The 20,054-nt window shown below is 37.0% G+C and overlaps 1 protein-coding gene across 1 annotated transcript; it reads right to left on the reverse strand.

Moving 5' to 3' along the window:
- Window positions 1-252: 252 nt before the first annotated feature.
- Window positions 253-4,938, reverse strand: LOC107826983 (putative protein phosphatase 2C 2). The gene is made up of 5 exons (XM_075254896.1): window positions 4,179-4,938; window positions 3,588-3,764; window positions 1,364-1,537; window positions 1,096-1,275; window positions 253-731 (listed from the first exon to the last, which is right to left on the reverse strand). Exons 1-5 carry the CDS (start codon window positions 4,758-4,760, stop codon window positions 558-560), a joined length of 1,287 nt encoding a protein of 428 aa, XP_075110997.1. The 5' UTR covers window positions 4,761-4,938; the 3' UTR covers window positions 253-557.
- Window positions 4,939-20,054: the final 15,116 nt, after the last annotated feature.

The raw sequence follows: 20,054 nt of genomic DNA on the forward strand, positions 1-20,054 counted from the left end.
CCTTGTTCAAACGTTAATTCTTCTCATTTACATGAAATACTATGAGCTATTCCAAAGTTAAAGTACAAATCTAAAAAATAATTAAAAGAAATAAAAATGTAGAGACTTCACTTTCAAGTTTAACAAAATACTACTATTAAGATGGAATGAGGATTTTTCGACCGACTCAAGGAATCAAAACTTTTTCTTATGAAAGAGTCATGATAAACCATCTCAACACATTTAAGATTTCGTAAGAACCTGCCATTTGCGGAAACTAATAAAACAAAATATTATTGTAGTCTATGCCAAGAATAGATCCAAAAGGAAAGAAGACATGTGTGAGTGAATATAGAATTGTGGATTCCTGTATCTCCTAGCTAGATGATTCATTACACATAAATTTAAGAAACTAATTCTTACTTAGTGGCAATAATCTTAGGCCACTTTCTGCTCATCATCCCTGTTTCCTTCTTTTATTTGTGATATAAAGAAGGACACTCTATAAGCTATTTACACAAGGATGATGGAGGAGCCTTTTTGGGAAATATCCTATAAAAATTAACATTAATGGCCGCTTAGAATAAGTTGATTAAATCATAATTATTGCCTAAAAAGCTTTGAAGATTGATGATCATGACTGTTATGTCATCAAGGTTTCCTCTTCTTGCAGATATATCTACAAGCTTCTTACAAGCCAATATAGAACTCTTTTCTTTTGCTACCACATCTACTGCTTCTTGGTCACTTACCTGCGTGAATCAATATATATTTTCAAATTAATTAGTTAGAGTTGTAGAGTCAAAGGATTTAGATTATATACACTGACAGTGTAAAGATATTAATTTGGAGGGCGGTCATCCATACAGATGACCTAGGATCGATTCCCCCTCAATGCCTTTAGGGTTGTGCCTCTGTGCGGTTTACATTCCCTGTGTGGTTTACAGGCTATTACACAGTAAGGGGTTTACCCAGTGCGCACAGAGTACTCACCATAAGGTGCTCACCCGAAGGGCAGAGGCTGTGGCAAAGGCTGTAGCAGCTGGGGGTTTCCTGGGGTTCCAAAAAAGTTATACAGTTACTATCATTCTTATCAGATTTATTTTAAAAATGTACCTTATCCCACAAGCCATCAGAAGCCATGACGAGAAATTCACAATCAGAAGTTAAAGGAAGCTTCACAACATCTGGCTCAGAAATGATCCATTCCTTTAAGTAATTGTCTCCAAATGCCCTTGAAACTGCAAGTGATCCATTCACCCTCCAAACTCCATTGTGACAATACACAAATCCACCCTGCAATTTTACAAGAATTATATATTATTACTCAAAACTAACTTGACAGAAACATAATTAGCTATAAACATTAAGAATTAAGACTTACTGCATTTTCGACTCGGGCACGTTCATCTTCCTTAGTGAGACGATGGTCATTTGTTAGTCTAACAGCTACTCCTCCATTCCTACTCAAAACTGCTCTACAATCTCCCACGTTTGCTACATGGAGTTCTCCATCCTTCAACAGTGCACTAGCTACACAAGCTCCACCATTTTGTCCCTGCATATGCAAACACATTATAAACGTTAGTAACGGTTGGCGTAACTGGTAAAGTTGTTGCCATGTGACCATGAGGTCACGGATTCGAGTCGTGGAAATAGTCTCTTACAAAAATGCAGGATAAGGCTGCGTACGATAGACCATTGTGGTCCGACCCTTCCCTGAACCCCGCGTATAGCGGGAGGTTATTGCACGGGGCTGTCCTTTAGTAATGCTTGGATAACTAGTTTTGAAGTAATACCCTTATGATTTCTAACGGTTGCCTAGCTAGCTACCTAGTTTCCTTGAGTTTAATTTCCTTGCACCAACAAATATACAAATATTTACAGAATGGGGCTAAAATGACGTACAACAATATGTAATTATTTCTAGTAATCCTAATTTATAGTAACTCAAAATATGCATCGATTATACTGCCGGATAATGTAGAATTTTATGTTGTCTTGTGTATATAAATACTAATATCTTTTTTTTTTCCTTTCACTCCTTTTTTCTCTTTCTTGATTTATAGGTTTAGATCCCCGTGGCGTGACTATTAGGCAGGGCCGGTCCTTCCATAAAGCAAGTAAAACAACCATTTTAGGCTTCATATTTGTGGGGACCTCATTTTTTTATTACACCTAATAGACAATGTATAAGTTTAAAAAAAGTTTTGTAATGTGAAAAAGTTTGATTTCTTTCTTTAACAAATAAATATAGAGAAGAAGGATTTGCAACTGCTATGATTTCTACCAAGAAAATTGCACTTGAAATGAATATCGAACCCGAATTTCGCAAGAAACGTGTGATATATAGGAAGTAAAAATTTGATGTGCAATGTTGATAATGAAATCTCAAAATCTTTCGAAGAGTCGTTTAGAGTTGATTACTTTTATACATAATAGACAAGGCTACTTTTTTACTTCAAAATAGATTTGAACAATTCGAAGCATATGAAAATATTTTTGGTTTACTATTTAGTAGTAAAAACTAAGATCGCTAGATATTGAAAATTTGAAAAAATATTGCCTTAATTTTGGTTGTTCCTTAAAGCATAATAATCAATTCGATATTGATAGTTTAGATTTATTTTTTGAATTAAAAATATTATGGAAAATAGTACAATTAGAAGATAACAATTTAATTGATACATTTAATCAAATAAAAAGATTTAATTCTTTTTCAAATGCCTAAATTGCTTATGAAATAATGTTAATAACTCATGTTACCGTTGCTTCAACGGAAAGAAGTTTTCAAAATTAAAACTGATAAAATCTTACATAAGAACAATAATGTTACAAGAAAGATTAAATGGACTAGTTATATTGTCAACTGAGAAAGACTTATTAGGAGTTATTGTTGGTTAGAAAATTATTTATAACTTTATATCTAAGAAAAGCTAAAAAAATAGATTTCAAATAAATAATGAAAAAATTAAAAAATTAAGGCCCCTCGTAAAGTTTGGCTTTAGGCCACAAAATTTGTCGGGCCGCCCCTGCTATTAGGTCGTAGCTTGCTTTTGTTCTTTTTTTTTTTTTTTTTTTTTTGCGTATAAGCTCTTCTCATTTCTGGCATTTTCTGCCTTGCCACTAAAATTATGCTAGTTATTGTTAGTCTCTTTCCATTTTTATTATTTTTGTATACTTTTTTGGTGGGGTTGGGTGGGAATTAGATGGATGCCTTTAGTGGTATTTGAACTCCACAGCCATGTGGTACAAGATGGAGTTGCAACCACTAGGTTCTACCTCTGAACCTATTATTCTTGTTCTCTTAACTTTTTAGTTTATATCTACTCTTTTGTTTCTCTTTTTTCTTTTGAAGAGAAATAACAAATTGCGATGACAAATTCAAGAATAAACAAGGTAGATACAGTCAATACATACATCGCATACTTTGTCTACCTACCATTATGACGACAGTCCAAATTAAAAGAATCTTGAATCGCCTCATTAACTATTAATGACTATGACTTTGACCAAGTCTGGCCAACAATTCTTTTAAATGACCCAAAAATGGAAAAAGAATAAACTAATAAGTAATAGCCATTGTCACACGTTAGTTGTATACGTACCAGATTAAGAAATTCTTGGTCTGTGAACGAGTAACCTTCGCGTATGGCAACTTCTATGTACTTTCCTTCCTTCTTTTCAACACGTTCTAATTCTTTTACTATGTTTTTCCCTAGATTTTCAGCTACGAATTCTGCTGCAGCTTTGCCTCCATGTCCGTCAATCACAACAAAAAATGCCTATTAAGAACAAGAAAAAAAAACATCTAATAAAAATTTAGTTGCAATTCCAAAAATTGTGGACAATAAAATAATTTAGAAGAAAAAACATGTTAATAAAGTTTTGGAGTGATATTAGACATACGAGGAATCGTACAAAGATAATACATGAAATTACTAACAAAATAACAAATTTTTGTATTTCAAATATGCTACTACTAAAAAGTTCATGAAAAGTGAATGTGTATAGGACTATCTGTCTTGGAATAGCATGAAAAATTTGTAAAAAGGACATGCAAACTATTATTCTAAGGAGGAGAAAATCATACATATATAATTCTTGGCATATGTGGAAATATATGAAAGAAAAATCTAATTATGGTTTAACATTTCGGAGGCTATGAATAAAATCAAATAAGATGATTTATGACTTACTTGATTATGGTCACCTAAAATATCAAGCATGGCACCTTGGCCATCTTCCATGACTTCTCTTCTTCCTTTTCTACAAGCAACCGAATAATTTCTTCCTTCAATCTCAAATTCTGTCTTCTCAAATTTCTTACCAACCTCACCAAAATCCAAAGAAGGAACAAATGATGGTACCATAAGCTTTGCAGGTCTCTTTCTTGAATTTGTAGATCTCCTACCTTCTTCATTAATACCCGAAAAAGCCGGTATTTCCATCATCATACCACCACTGATTAATCCATCCACATTTTGATCCTTATCGGAGATCGTTGAATCATTGTTGAGGAAATTCTCATTCGTGGGATCGTTAATTCTTGGTTTTTTTGATTTTTCTAGCTTCGAAAAGGCTTTTTCCTTATCTAAAAGAAGCCATCGACCGAGCCACGGAAGGGAAGATGGAGAAGGAGGAGAAGAAGGAGAAGGAGATGGGGTTGGTGGGGAAACAATAGCCATGCGAAGTGTTTTCCTAAGCCTACGAATGAAATATAGAACGAGAGAAACTAGTGAGAAACGCATGAGAAATTCTTGAATATCTACTACTATCATTTTCGAATTGTAGCTGCAGGTTTGAAATATTTCAAATGCAAAGAAGAAAAGAAACCATTATTAGAGGGAAAAATTGCTGAGAAAACAAAAGAAAGAAAGAAAAGATTTAGAGTATAATTAAGAAGGAGAGAAAAGAATGGTTCAGTTGAGGAGAAGAACTGGAATCATGATATAAAACAAAATTTCAGGTAGGAATTGTCCTTAAAAAGGAAAAAAAAAAGGGATGGGGTTGGGTAGGGGTGACTTAGGGTGGGGTGAGGTGGTGGTTAGGGGTGGGTTATTGCAATGATTTGATTAATAGGTCAAAGGATGAAAAGGACAATATACTTTTGGTTTTTGGTTACTACGATCTTGATTAACGGGTCAAAGGTGACAAGGAATGATTTATTAGTATTATTATTTTCAAAGAGTTCTCATTTCAATAAGAAACAAACAGTTTTGTTTGTAGAAAGCTTCAATGCCAAGGAAAAGGTCCTACTGTGACATAGCGCGAGCGGCCAATGAAGCTACGCCTACAATTTTTTTTTCAATCTTTTGTTGTTTTCTTTCACACTACAAAATTAGCACATTAACAGTATGTTGAGATGATTTCCTATGAACGGTGTACTTTGCTTCTCATTAACGTCTTTTTGGCGTGAAACAAAATCAAATGAATCCAATAAATTTCGAATACATTATATTAGTGGGAAAGAAAAAGAAACATGTTCTATGAAATGAATTTCATATTTCCGTTGCGCTTGTGCATGCAAACAAAAAGAAGGAATAGGTCACAAAATCGCAGACAAGGAAGTAACTCCAATAACATTAACATTCTGAATTCCCTAGAATATTGGTCCTTCATGCTTATTAGTCTCGGGGTTGTCCAAAACTCACAGAGTATTCATCCTAAGTTATAATTATGTCTCTCGCTCTCACTTACTTTAGAAGGAAAGAAAATATTTTCTAAACTTATAGTGTATAATAAGTCATAAATATTCTTATATGAATCAGGTCATTAAGCCATATATATCTAATAAACACTTTGTGTTTGGTCAATCTATTCAAAAATTATTTTAGTATGTCAATGTTAATTGTGTCTTGAATTTTATGAATCCTAATTATAATGAGATTCCTAGTATTTTTAGTAAAGACATAATCCTTACAGGTTTAGGAAACCCATTGTTCAAACAGATTCAGGAAAGAAACATATATTGTTCTTGTAGGATTGAAAAGATCTTTCTCTTATAGGTTTAGGATTATTTGGGATGAATATATGTCACGATCTAAAAATCCCACCAAAGGTCATGGTATCGAACCGCTTGCTAGACAAGCCAACACTCAATTACAACAACAAAATCCAATTATTAAATCATTAATTGAGGCACGATATCATTAGCAATGCTGAATAAGATTCAAAACAAATATCATAAATACAAATGTCTAAGAAAGGGTCTACCACGACCATAACTATCTAACAACACCCAAAACTTGGCATCACAACATCACAAGTTTCCTATAAGAGTAAATAATCTCAATTGAATGCAATATCTATCTGGAAAGAAAATACATATACAGATATAGATAAAAAGGAAAGGGGGATCCATGTGTTGTGGATCAGATTAAGTAAAGCAGCTCACCACGAAATCTCCAACCAAGCTCCTAAGTAGCTAAATGACTACTACTAGTACTTGCCTCAGAATCATCGCAAAAATATGCAGAAGTGTAGAATGAGTATAAAACTACTGTATTCAGTAAATATCAAGTCTAGCCTCAAAGAAGTAGCGGCGAGAAGTCGACACTAACACTTAGAAGCAACTCAAGAAGCATATGAAACATAATTAGAACAAGAAATAAAGCATGATATCATCAATCGAGACTACCAGTATAAACATAACAAATCTAAAATTTAGACATACTTTTCAGACGAGAAATAAAGTACAATATTAGTTATCTCAATTCCTTTCATAATCATGATATGTATCAGTCAATATTCATACATATATAAGTGTCCCTGCATGAGTCTAGGCTACCAATAAATGCTCATGATCTAATACCAAAACCTCACTGTACAATTCTATATAACTGACATTGGCCAAAAGTCTAAATTAGCACCAATCTGGGTGCCTTCGTTCATAGGGCCCATAATAACATGTGTAATCACCTGACTCCGAAGGAATGATCCAATACAAGTATCGTTGTGGTGTGCAATCCGATCCACAAATAATAACATTGTAGCGTGTAAACCCGGTCCAATCACAATATTATTCTTTAATCAATATCCACTCATAATGTCCTTGGTGCTAAAATGTTAACTTTCCTTAATATCCTACTCTCCAACTCATGTACGTGCATACGAGATGATATAATGAACACGCACCGGGATATAATAACAAAATATAGATGAACAATATGAATAAGAGACTACTACGGTTGATTATGCAATTCAACTTTCTATAACAGTTCAATGTATTTTCATTTAATATTCTTAAGTCTGATCATGTTATCAAACATGAGCAACAAGAGCCAATAATCACTAAATCATGAGTCAAGTAAGACTAAACTATGATTATGGCCAACTCAACAAGCCAAAACCCTAAGTATAGTTTCTAAACTTAGATAAGCTTCAACACATAGTCATAGAATAAACAGAACATGAATAGACAATGCACATTATCCAAATAAGGTATAATATAAGCCTAACTTTGTCCAGCTATGGTCAGAACTTACTTATGCATCCACTCGTCAACTCGCATATACGTGATATCTAAATAAGGTAACAAGTAGCAAATAAATCGCATATGGAGAGAATTCCTTCTTACAAGGATAGACAAAAGACTTACCTCATCCCGACAAGCTTTAAATCAACAACAACTACCATTTCTTTTAAATCCAACTGCAAACGATTGGAATATACTCAAATATAACTTAATAACATCAAACAAAGTTATATGAATCAATTCCAAGTAATACGGCTTCAATCATTAATCAAATCCCTAAAAGTCAATAAAAGTCAACTTGGGCTCACATGGTCAAAACCTAAGTCTAGGGGTAGATCTCGACTATCAATAACCTCACGAGTCCAAATATATGATAAGATTCCAAAATCGAGTCCAAAGCGAAACTTAGATCCTAAAACTACACTATATTAAAGTGTAAACAAAAATCTCAAATTTTTCTTTAAAATTCCTTATTTTAGGTGTAGAAATCTATGGAGAATCAAGGCATATAACCAAATCCAAGTAAAATTTACTTAACTCCAATATATTAGTGAAATACCGTTTCAAATCTTCTTATCTAGAAGTATATGGCACAAAATATGAAACAATGGGCAAAATCTTGAAATACACAACTTATAAACTTTGAACCGAAGTACCCTGTGCGATCGTGATTCAGTGCTCAACAATGGCGAAGCACAAAATACTGCTTCCCAAGATACACCTACACGATCGCAAATAAAGAACCACATCGAAAGACAAAACAGTCACATATCACCATGAATGCGAAGGTCAAAATCTCCCCAGCCAGCTCAACCTCTTTGTGAATGTATGATCTCCCATCCGAACATAGAAGCCAGCCCACAGAGCTACATGAACGCCAGATGTCTCCCATAAACACGTAGCTCAAAGACCTCAAAATACTCTATGCGACCATGAATATCCTACCACGATTGTGATGCTCACCAGAGACACCAGAAATCAGCAACGCAAACCAAAATGGTCTGAAACTACCTCGAAACATGTCCAAGCCCCATGATACCCTGTCCAATCATTCCAACATGTCAAAATACCTAATCCAAACTTATTCAAGGGCTCAAAACATAAAAAATAATGACAAAATTGAGAATCAAAGATCAAAATCCATGGGTACAAACACAAGTTTCTAAGAAGTTACTACTGCTATTAATAACCGTGACATTTTAGAGCCTTTAAATGCCCTAAGTATTTTAGCTAAGAGTATTGGTAATCTATCATTTTGTGCTTTTTGATTAGGTGACGCGCGTAAGAGCGACTGACTTTGGTTCACATTGTTGGAATTACTTTGTTGTGTTTCCCTAATGGGCTGTGATTAATTTTTGTTTCCCCCAATATCCTCATAATAGTGTCCCAACGGTGAAAGCCTTTCTCTCTCTCTCTCTCTCTCTCTCTCCGACTAAAATTCAACTGTCATTTTCCGGTCACCCTACCAGTGAAGACACCGACAACCACTGAACCGACTAGGTTAGTTTTTAGATCATCTCTCTCTCTCTCTTACCACTCCCATCTCTCCTCTTTATTCTCTCCTCCTCACCTCCCCAACCCTAACAGCGGTCACCAATCCTGGTGATTATGTTTCGACGGTGAACTTTATTCCCGTGACTCTTGTCTCCTCTCTTTTCTTGTTTCTTTTTTGTGTGTTAGCCCCGTCGTTGGCCCCTTCTCCCCTTATTTTCTTCTTCGTTTTACTTGGATGCAATATGTTGTTTCGACCCTTTCCCACACTATTTTTTCTCTTCTTTTTCTCCTATTTGCTTATGTTATGTCTTCAAATCACTAGTGGTAGCAGTGACAGCCCTTGCCCTTGCTATTTTTGGTTCAGTGGTCTTTTGTGTGTCTTAAAAGTAATATTCGGTGGCTATTGGAGATGAGTGGGATACGTGCGCGCAAACATAGCATAACAACTAGGACAAGCGTCAGCAAGGGCCCGTGGGAACTTGTACGTGAATGCGTCAGGTGCTGCAACAACGTCATATACATCAAGACTCTACTCCAAGTGCTATCCTTAGGAGTTGGTACCTCATGTATTCCTTTCTTCTGTGTTATTCAAACCTTCTCGTGTTCATTTAAACATTTTATCAGTGTGTTTATTTTGTTACTGTGACTAAGATCTTGTAGTTGCAGCTTATTTTATTACTTTTTATCCCTTAGTATACCGTAAGTTAATGTGGTTATGGGTGAGGATGGTGGACTAAGAATATGTCCTCTGGTAGTTCGGGGAGTGGGGTAGGGGGGAATGAGGTGGGGTAGGGAGAAAGGGTTTTAAGGGGTACAAAAGTGCTATTAGGTTGAGAATTAGATCTTTGACCACATTGACATTGACAGGGAAATCTATAGAATTAGCTAAGATTATCTAGAAGAGAAATATTAATATAGCTTGTGTCTAAGGTGTGTAGGGCTATGGTGCAGGAGGCGGACGGGATAAACTATGGTACACAGGAGGTAAGAGGGGCAGGAACGGAGTGCGCATCTTGGTGGACAAGGATCTCAGGAAGGTGGTGGTGGAGGATATGCCGTTGAATGATAGGCTGATGGCTATTAAATTAGTGGTTAAAGGGCGTACTTTGACTATTATTAGAGGTTAGGCTCCACAAGTGGGCTTGGATGAGGAGGTTAAAAGACGTTTTTGGGAAGGTCTAGATAAGGTTGTTCATGGTATTCCGCCCGTTAAAAGGATATTCATAGGAGGAGATTTTAATAGGCATATTGGGAGGTCTGCTGGGGGCTATCATGAGGTACATGGCGGCTTTGGCTTTAGGGTCAGAAACAGAGGAGGTACTTCACTGTTGGATTTTGCTAAGGCGTTTGATTTGGTGATAGCAAACTATAGTTTTGAGAAGAGGGAGGAGCACTTGGTTACCTTCAAGAGCACGACGGCCAAAACCCAAATTAACTCTCATTCTCAGGAAGTGTGATAAAGATCTGTGAACTAATTGTAAGGTTATCCCAAGTGAGAACCTCATGACCCAGCATAAGCTTTTGGTGATAGAATTTGACATCATGCCGAGGATGAAAAAGAGGGTTGGGTGTGGTTAACCGAAGATCAGGTGGGTATCTCTGACTAAGGACAAGGCTCAGAAGTTGCAGGAGAAGTTATTGGTTGTAGGATCTTGAAGGAGTAGTGGGGGCGTGAGTAGTATGCGGATGAGAATGGCAGACCGCGTTAGGGAGGCTGCAAGAGAGGTGTTAGGGGTCTCAAAAGGTTATTCTGGAGTCCACAAAGTAGATTGGTAGTGGAATACGAATGTCTAAAGGAAAGTAGAAGCTAAGAAAGCAGCATATTTGAAGTTAGTAGAGAGAACGGACGAGGAAGAGAAGAGGACCATCAGAGAAGGGTATAAGAAGTCTAAGAAGGAGGCGCTGCTGGCAGTCACGGAGGCTAAGACTGCAACTTTTCTTTGTTTGTATGAAGAACCGAGGGAGAAATGCGGGGACATAAAGTTGTTTCGGCTTGCTAAGGCGAAAGATAGGAAGGCTCGTGATATGAACAATGTGAGGTGCATCAAAGACGAGGACCATAGAGTTTTAATTGAAGAGGAATAGATCAAGAAAATTTGGCAAACTTACTTTCATGAACTCCTAAATGAAGATGGAGAAGGAAGAATTGTTTGGTGGAGCATTACATGGATATGAAAAAAGATTTGCATATGGTGTTTATTGACCTAGAGAAAGCATATGACAAGGTCCCTAGGGATGTCCTTTGGAGATTCTTGGAGGATAGAGGTGTTCTTGTATCATACATTAAAGTGATTAAGGACATGTATGATGGATCTAAGACTTGGGTGTGGACTATAGGATGATACTCGAAATATTTCCCGATTGGAATGGGGTTACACCAAGGACCTACGCTCAGTTCGTTCTTATTTTCTTTAGAGATGGATACACTGATGCATCATATTCAAGGGGAGGTGCCATTGTGTAGTTATTCACCAATGGCATAGTACTGATTGATGAGACGCGAGGCGGTGTCAATGAAAAGTTGGAGGTTTGGAGACAGACCTTAGAGTCTAAGGGTTTTAAGTTAAGCAGGACGAAGATGGAGTACCTAGAGTACAAGTTCAATGTAGTGACAAAGGGAGCATATATAGACGTGCTGCTTGATTCACAAGTCATCCCTAAGAAAGGAAGTTTCAAGTATCCCTGGTCAGTTATCTAAGAGGATAAGGAGATTGACAAGGATGTCACACACTGTATAGGGACGGGGTGGATGAAATAGAGGCTAGAATCTATCATCCTGTGTGACAAGAATGTTTCACCAAAAACTTAAATGTTAGTTCAACAAGGCGGCGGTTAGACCAACAATGCTAAATGCGCTACCAAAACTTAAAAGTTAGTTCTACAAGGCGGCGATTAGATTGGCTATGCTGTATGGGGTAGAATGCTGGCAAGTCAAGAAATCTCATATCTAGAAGATGAACGTAGCTAAAATGAGGATGTTGAGGGATGTGCGAGCACACTAAATTGGATAAGATTAAGAATGAGGATATTCTGGAGAAAGTAGGTGTGGCCTCTATGGAGGATAAGATGCGTGAAACGAGGCATAGATGGTTCGAGCATGTGTGAAGGAGAAGACTCAATGCCCCAGTAAGGAGGTGTGAATGACTGGCGCATGCAGGTAGGAGAAGAGGTAGAGGCGGTCTAAGAAGTATTGGGTAAAGGTGATCAGGCAGGACATGGTGCGACTTCAGCTTACCAAGGACATGGCCCTTGACAAGAGGGTATGAAGGTCGAAGATTAATGTAGAAGGGTAATAGGTCATCGTGTGTATTTTCTGGTATGTTCTAGGTTTATTAGGGTTAACTGACTGGTACATTGTCTTCGATTCTTATAGTGCCAATATTAGGGCTGTTTTAGTACTATCTTCCGCTTCGGTTTTCTAGTACCTTATCATGTTATTACTTGTTGTTATTGCTTTTGCTATGCTATTGATATTGCTTTCTTCCATTCGTTTTTCTCATGTTCTTACATTGCATGTACATTTTCCTGGCCATGTTCTTTTTATTTACTTGTTCTTATTGTTCCTCTCGAGCCGAGTGTCTTTCGAAAACAGCCTCTCTGCCCTGCAGGGTAGGGGTAAGGTCTGCGTACACATTACCTTCCCCAGACTCCACTTGTGGGATGCCACTAAGTTGTTGTCATTGTTGTTGAATATCAAAATCCATCATTTAACTTCCAAACGTTCCAACTTCCCTGAACGCGTCCAACAATGCCTAAAATCCGGTGTCACAACATCATGAGCATCTATAAGAGTAATCAATCTCAATCAAATGCAATACCTATTTGGAAAGAAAGTATAAAGATAGCGATAGATAAACAGAGAAGCGAGACTCCATGTGCTGCAGATCAGATCACGTAAAGTAACTCACCACTAGGTCTATAACCAAGCTCCTAAGTAGCTGAATGGGTACTACTAGTACCTACCTTAGAATCTGCACAAAAATATGCAGAAGTGTAGCATGAGTACAAAATCACAGTACTCAGTAACTATCAAGACTAGCCTCAAAGAAGTAATACAAGAGGTCGACATTGACACTTACTAGCAGCTCAATAAGTATGTGAAATATATTTAGAACATGGAATAACACATGATATCATCAATCGAGTCTACCCGTAGAAACACAGTAAATCTAAAATTTAGATATATTTTTCAAATGAGAAATAGAGTATAATATCAATTATCTCAATTTTTTCATAATTATGATATATGTCGGTCAATGTTCATACATATATAAGAGTCCCTGCATGAGTCTAGGTTACCAATGCATGCTCACGATCAAACACCAAAACCTCACTGTATAAATTCATATAACTGGCACCGACTAAGTATCCAAACTATCGCAAATCTAGGTGCTTATACTCAGAGGGCCCAAAGTAACATGGGTAATTAACTACCTCCAGAGGATGGATCCAATCCAAGCACCATTGCAGCACACAACCCAATCCAATTATTATATCATCATTAATCAATATCTCTCATAATGTTCTGGATGTTAAAATCCCAAACTTTGCTCCATTTCCAACTTTCCAACTCAGGTATATGCATATGAGGTGATATGACAAGGACTAACTAGGACATAATAATAAAAGGCAGATGAATAACAATACGAATAAGAGATGGATATGGATAATTAGGTAAGTTCAACTTTCCACAACAGTTTAATATATGTTAATCTAATATTCTTAAGTCCGATCATGATATGAAACATAAGCAACAACAACCAAAATCACTAAATCATGAGTCAAGTAAGGCTAAAATATGAATACGGCCAAATCAACAAGCCAAAACCCTAAACATTGTTTCAAAACATAGGTAGTATTCAACATGTAGTCATAGAATCAATGAAATATGGATAGACAATTCACATGATCCAAATAAGGCATAATATAAGCCTAACTCCGTCTGGCTATGGTCATAACCTTGCCACACATATACACTCGTCGCCTCGCATATACGTGGCAGATAAATAAGATCACAAGTAGTTAATAAATCATCCATGAGAAACATTTCCTCTTACAAGGATAGATAATAGACTTACCTCATCCTAGCAAGCTTTAAATCAACAACTACCATATTTCCTTTCACACCCAACTCCAAATTACTTGTATATAGTCAAATATAATAAATTATTTCAAATAATGCTATAGAAATAACTTCCAAGAAATAAAGCTTCAATCTTTAACGAAATTCCCAAAAGTCAACCTAGGCCCATATGGTCAAAACCCAAGTCTAAGGGTAGATCGAGACTATCCATAACCCCACGATTCTAAATATATGATTAAATTCCAATACTGGGACAAAATCAGTACTCAAATCCCAAAAGTACACTCTCTTAAAGTGTAGATAGAAACCCCAAATTTATATTTAAAATTCCATATCTTAGGCGTAGAAATCCATGGGGAATCATGATATATAACCAAATCCTAGTGAAAATTACTTACCTCAAAGGCTCAAAATATAAAAGAATAGGCAAAATTCTAAAATACACAAATTATAACGTCTACCCAGAAATACCCTTCGCAATCGTGATAAACAAAATGTTGCCGCCCAAGACATACCTATGCGATTGCGACTGAAGAAATGCAATTTTGACTGCCAAACAGTCACACACCTTCATGAATGCGGCATCACATTCGCGAACGCGAAGGCCAAAATCTCCCCATTCAGCTCCGCCTCTTTGCGAACAGAATTTCTCCGATGCGAACTCGGAAGCCATCCCCACAAAACTATGCGAATGTGAGCTGTCCCTTGTGAATGCGAAGCTCAAAGCTCCCAGCCGTCAACACACTCTCTGCCATTGCGACTATCCTCCCACGATCGCGAAGCTCATCAGAGACACCAGAATTCAGTAAAGCAAAACTTAACCGAAATGGTCCCAAATGGCCCAAAACATAACCAAGCCCCACAAGACCTTGTCCAATCATTTCAAAATTTTAAAATACCAAACTCAAACTTATGCAAGTGCTCAAAACATCCAAATAGTGACACAACTATGAATCAAAGACCAAATCTATCTCTTAACTTCCAACATTCCTATTTCGTTGAACGCGTCTGAATCACATTTAGACATTCCGAATACAACCAGACTTTGCAAATAAGTTTTATCAACCATTAGGATATATCCAATGTCTCAAAACCATAATCAGAGTCCCATAACACTAAATTCAACTTTCAGTCAAACCTATGAACCCTCCAAATCTTCAAATTGCTAACTTTCTACAACTAGAGTCAAAACCTTCTAGGAGACTCCAAATTTGAACACACACCCAACTAAAAAATCACCATAGAAACCTATTAAACCATCTAATATCGGTTTCAAGGTTGTTTACCCAAAAGTTAAACATTCGTCAACTCTTTCAACTTTAAGCTTCCATAATAAAAATTTCTCTTCCAAACCAACACTGAACCTGTAGGAAATCAAAACTAACCTACACACAAGTCGTAATAAATTATATGGAACTACTCAAGGTTTCAAACCAAAGAACAAAATAATAAAGCTTATAACTGTTAGTCGAATTGTTACAACATATAAGGGTTTTCGTGTAGGATTTATAGATTGTAATGTGCTATTTTTATTATTTATAGTGAAAAGATCTCTTTGCTTCTGCCCCGAGGATTAGGCTTTGCCGAACCTCGTTAAGTACTTATATTATTTTTCCTCTCTATTTTCTTTGTGTGTAATTGTTGAAGTATGGGGGAGGGGGGGGGTGAATTATAGCTGAGTTTAATTAGTCGACTAGGTTTGCACAGTGAACAATTTTAGTAGCAATGAAATAAACAAACATAAAGGTAAAGAAGGTACAATAGTTTTATACTGGTTCAGTACCGGTATGGTATCTACGTCCCGTTCCCTTGGATCACAAGGGTTCTCTTAGATCTTTGATAAAGGATTACAATAGTGATGGTTTTAGTACGTTCACCATCAACGATATTCAGCAACAATGATTTTGTAATGTTGACACAACTCTCTTTTGTGTTCTAACTCTTTCTTTCTTTTGTGACACTTGTAGACTCAAGGATACAGTGTTTGTACTAAGAACTAGAAAGGCTTAGAAAATAGTTTGTGTAGCTACGTGAGTCTTCTTATTGTGATTGGAAAACTTCTTATAGGAGATTTTGGGAGATGTTGCAGATTGATCTTGTTGAGGCACTGAAACCTCTAAGAGATTTGACCTAAGGGGTGCCTCCGAATCCTGCACTTGAGATGGGCTGGATTCATTTATGTCCTTCCTCTTTCATGTCTTCATTTCATGGAGAGATTTGAGGCTTTGATTTGGTTGGTCAATCTTCTAATATAGTACTTGATGAGAGGCCTGATATTCTCGAGCTACACTTGATATGTTTCCTTTGTTAAACATGATCGATGTCCTTTGATTGAGACTGAGATGGAGGGATTTTTTTGGTTTGGTTTTTCATTGGTTGACTTCTTTTGATTTAGTATCGTCAAATTCTACCCGATCTTATTTCTTTTTGTTGATGTCCTTACCAAAAGGACTTTCCTTGAAGTGGTTCCTTGATTCCTGCAATCAAATTAATATGATTAGTTTTGCACTATTATCATCATTGAAACTTAGATGTGACAATCTCCCCTTTTTTGATGATGACAACAAAGAGAGAGTAAACAATTACACTTCCATTTCATTTAACTTGAGATGCTTGCTGCCCTGAGTTGTTGCTAGATGTACTTATCACTGTTCCTCCTGACTGGTTGATTTACTCCCTCAGAGTTTTCTCCCCCTTTGGCATAAATCAAAAAGGAAAGAAAATGCAGACCAGATATACAAAATATAGGAGATAATAAATAGATAATATACAAACTAGTTAGGGTAACAGAAGTGATGCCTTCAACAGAGGCATAGAGTGATGGTTCATATAGACCAATGCAAAAATAAGCCATAAGACAAAAGCAAGGAAAATGTTGTTTTAATACACACACACGCCTTAGTTTCTCCCCAGGAAGTACTTTAAGGTATTGATTACTTTGGTGCAGAAGGAGTCATAGGAGGTTTCAATGTCATTGGCGAGTTTGTCCGTCTTTTCTATCATGGAGTTGGATGCCCTGTTTCCTTGCCTCCGCGTGGCTCTCATGTTCATCCTAAGCTTGGCCACATCTATACCTGTTTCCTTGGTGACTTTTCTTATTTTGTCCACCCGTTCTTTCATCTCAATGAGCAGGAGTCTTACCCCATCTAGATTGTGCTGAATCTGATGAAGATTGTGAGAGGCAGTAGACTGAGACTCTGGTGGTTCAATGGGAATTTCAAAGTGCACTGGGACACTTTCAACTTTGGCGTGCCTGACCCATCCATTGTCACTTAATGTGTAAACCATCATACCAAATGATGTCTTATCATAGGTACTGGTAATGTGCTTAGGTGAGAAAGGAGACAAATCAGCCTTCATAACTTCAAGAATATGTGAGATAAGCAGGTCATAGGGTAGACAAGTAGCAAGAGAGGATATAACCCTGATACTCTCAAGCATATACTGACAAATCCACACAAACTAGTGAAGTCTTTTATTGTTCAGAAGACAGTGAAGAACAAAAATATAACTGGTAGACAAAGTGCCATGGGACACAGTTCTAGGAAGTAAAGCGGCTATCATGTGGGCCAAAACATGATGTTCTAACATTAGATTTTTGGGACCAATGGTAGGAGGATTATCAAACAGAAAGGCTTTTTCTTCTTCTAAGGAAACTTGAAAATCTTTTGGCTAGGAATTTTGCACAAAAACATCATACCCCTTAAATTTAGAAGAAATTTTTTTCTCAAATTGATAAGAGTCAAGAACAATTCGAGTGCCTACAACTATTGTTCCAAGTCATCTTTGTCATTAACAAACAGATTTGCATAGAACATTCTCATAGGATCTTCATACAGAGAGTTCCCAATAGTATTGAACAGAGAAGAAAGACGTTGAAAATAAAAAAAATAAAAATTACATCATAGTACAGATTTTGCATAAAAGAAAGACTTACAGAGCATCCATAAGCCATAGATTTTGACTTATAATACTCAAACCTTGATTCCTCACTCGATCCATATAAGATTAGTTTGTCCTCTAACCCAAATTCCATACTCCCACTTTCCCTTTCTTGTGTGCAGGCTTTTTGGGGGTTTGCTCCATGACCCTCTTTCCTACCTTTTTCTGGCGAATGGGTAGATCCTCAAAAGATTCACTGCTGTCATTGTCTGATTTGAGAAAGTCTGAGTCGATGGATGATTCCTGGTCTACAGTTTTCTCAGGGTTGTGGGTTTTCTAAAAACGTCTGCTTCATCTGGTGGCAATGGAAGAGAAAAGGTTTCTTTTTGCCATGGTGAAGGAATTTATTTAGAGGAGATGAAGAATGAGAGGGTGAAGAGGGGTCTTATCTAGGCGTCTGGAAGGCGAAAGGGTTGCATTGGTTAAGGGAAAGGACACATTAAGAAGGAAGTGAAACTTCTGAGGAGATGTTTCGGTGGTATTGATGGTAACGTAATATTTATACTCACATCAAAATAAAAACACTTCAATAATTAAGCAAACTTAAGAAAGGAAATAAAATATTTTAATCAGATACAAAAAATTTTCTATACAAAATATGCATAATGCCAATCTTTTTTTCGCAGTAAACAAAATCTTTCTTCTAAAATGAAACGACCCGACCGGTTGTTTTGAGTTTTTGCATTTCGCTCGCCAGTTCTTGGGCATGACTAGCCCCGTATGATGTATTATGACATGTAAATTGACGGTTTTTGTTTTTAGGGTAATTAGAATTAATTTGGAAGAACAGTTCTCAGTTTGAAGCTTAAAATTTGAAAGGTTTGACCAAGTTTTCACTTGTTAGCATATGATCTCAAATTGAAATTTTTATGATTTGGTTAGCTCCGTTAGGTAATTTGGGACTTAGGAGCGTGATTGTAATGTATTTTGGAGGTCCGTGAAAGTTTTAGGCTTGAATTGGCAAAATTGGAATTTTGGCATTTCCAGTTGATAGGTGAGTTTTTGATATAGGGGTCGGAATGGAATTCTGGAGGTTGGAGTAGGTCTGTTGTGTCATTTGTGATGTGTGTGCAAAATTTCAGGTCCTTCGGATGAGGTTTGATAGACTTTTTGATCAAAAGCGGAATTCAGAAGTTTTTGGAACCTTAGGCTTGAATCTGATGTCATTTGGTTGATTCGATGTTGTTTTAGGTGTTTCGGAGATTGGTATAAGTATGGATAGTGGTATAGTACTTATTCGTGCTTTTGGTTGAGGTCCCGGGGGCCTCGAGGTGATTTCGGATGGTTGACGAAAAAGTTGGAGTTGGGGAGTTGCAGCTAAAGCTGCTGAAGTCTGTCATAATCGCACCTGCGACTTGGGGACTGTAGGTGCGGGCTCGCAAAAGCGCCCAGAGGGTCGCAGATGCGGAATTGGGTGAATTGGTGTGGAGGAGCAGGTGAGGAAGTTTCATTGCACCTACAAGACCGCAGGTGCAGAAGGGTATGCGCAGGTGCGGCCCTAGGGGTTTAAGTGAAAATCACTGGAGCGGTTTGTTGAACACAGAAGCAGCTCGTAGGTGCGGAGAATGGACCGCAGGTGCGTAAACCCTAGGCTAGAAAGTATATAAACCCTCCTTCACTATTTTCAGCCTTTCTTCACCATTTTATGTCGATTTTAGAGCTTTTTGGGAGATTTTGAAGAGGGAATTTAAGGGAACTTCGTTGAGATAAGATTATAAAACCTAAAACTCGTTCCTATGGCAATATTTTACTGATTAGGCTTGAAATTAATGGAAACTAAGGGTTAAAAATTGGGGGAATCAGGGCTTGGTATTCGAGACCTTGATTTGAGGATTTGAGGGGTCATTTGTGGGCAAATTTTGGTACTTTTGATATGAATGAACTCATGAAGGATTAAGGATTCTATTGATGTAAATTTTGTCGGATTCCGAGGCATGGGCCAGGGGGTCGGGTTTGGTCAATTTCGGGATTTTTGACATAAATTGGTTATTCCGAGTGGGCTTTGTTCCCTTAGCATATTTTGATGGTATAAATCTGTTTTTGGATAGATTTGGAGCATCCGGAGGCCGATTCGAGAGG

The sequence above is a fragment of the Nicotiana tabacum genome, chromosome 6 (genome assembly GCF_000715075.1).
Source record: "Nicotiana tabacum cultivar K326 chromosome 6, ASM71507v2, whole genome shotgun sequence".
Taxonomy (NCBI): Eukaryota; Viridiplantae; Streptophyta; class Magnoliopsida; order Solanales; family Solanaceae; genus Nicotiana; species Nicotiana tabacum.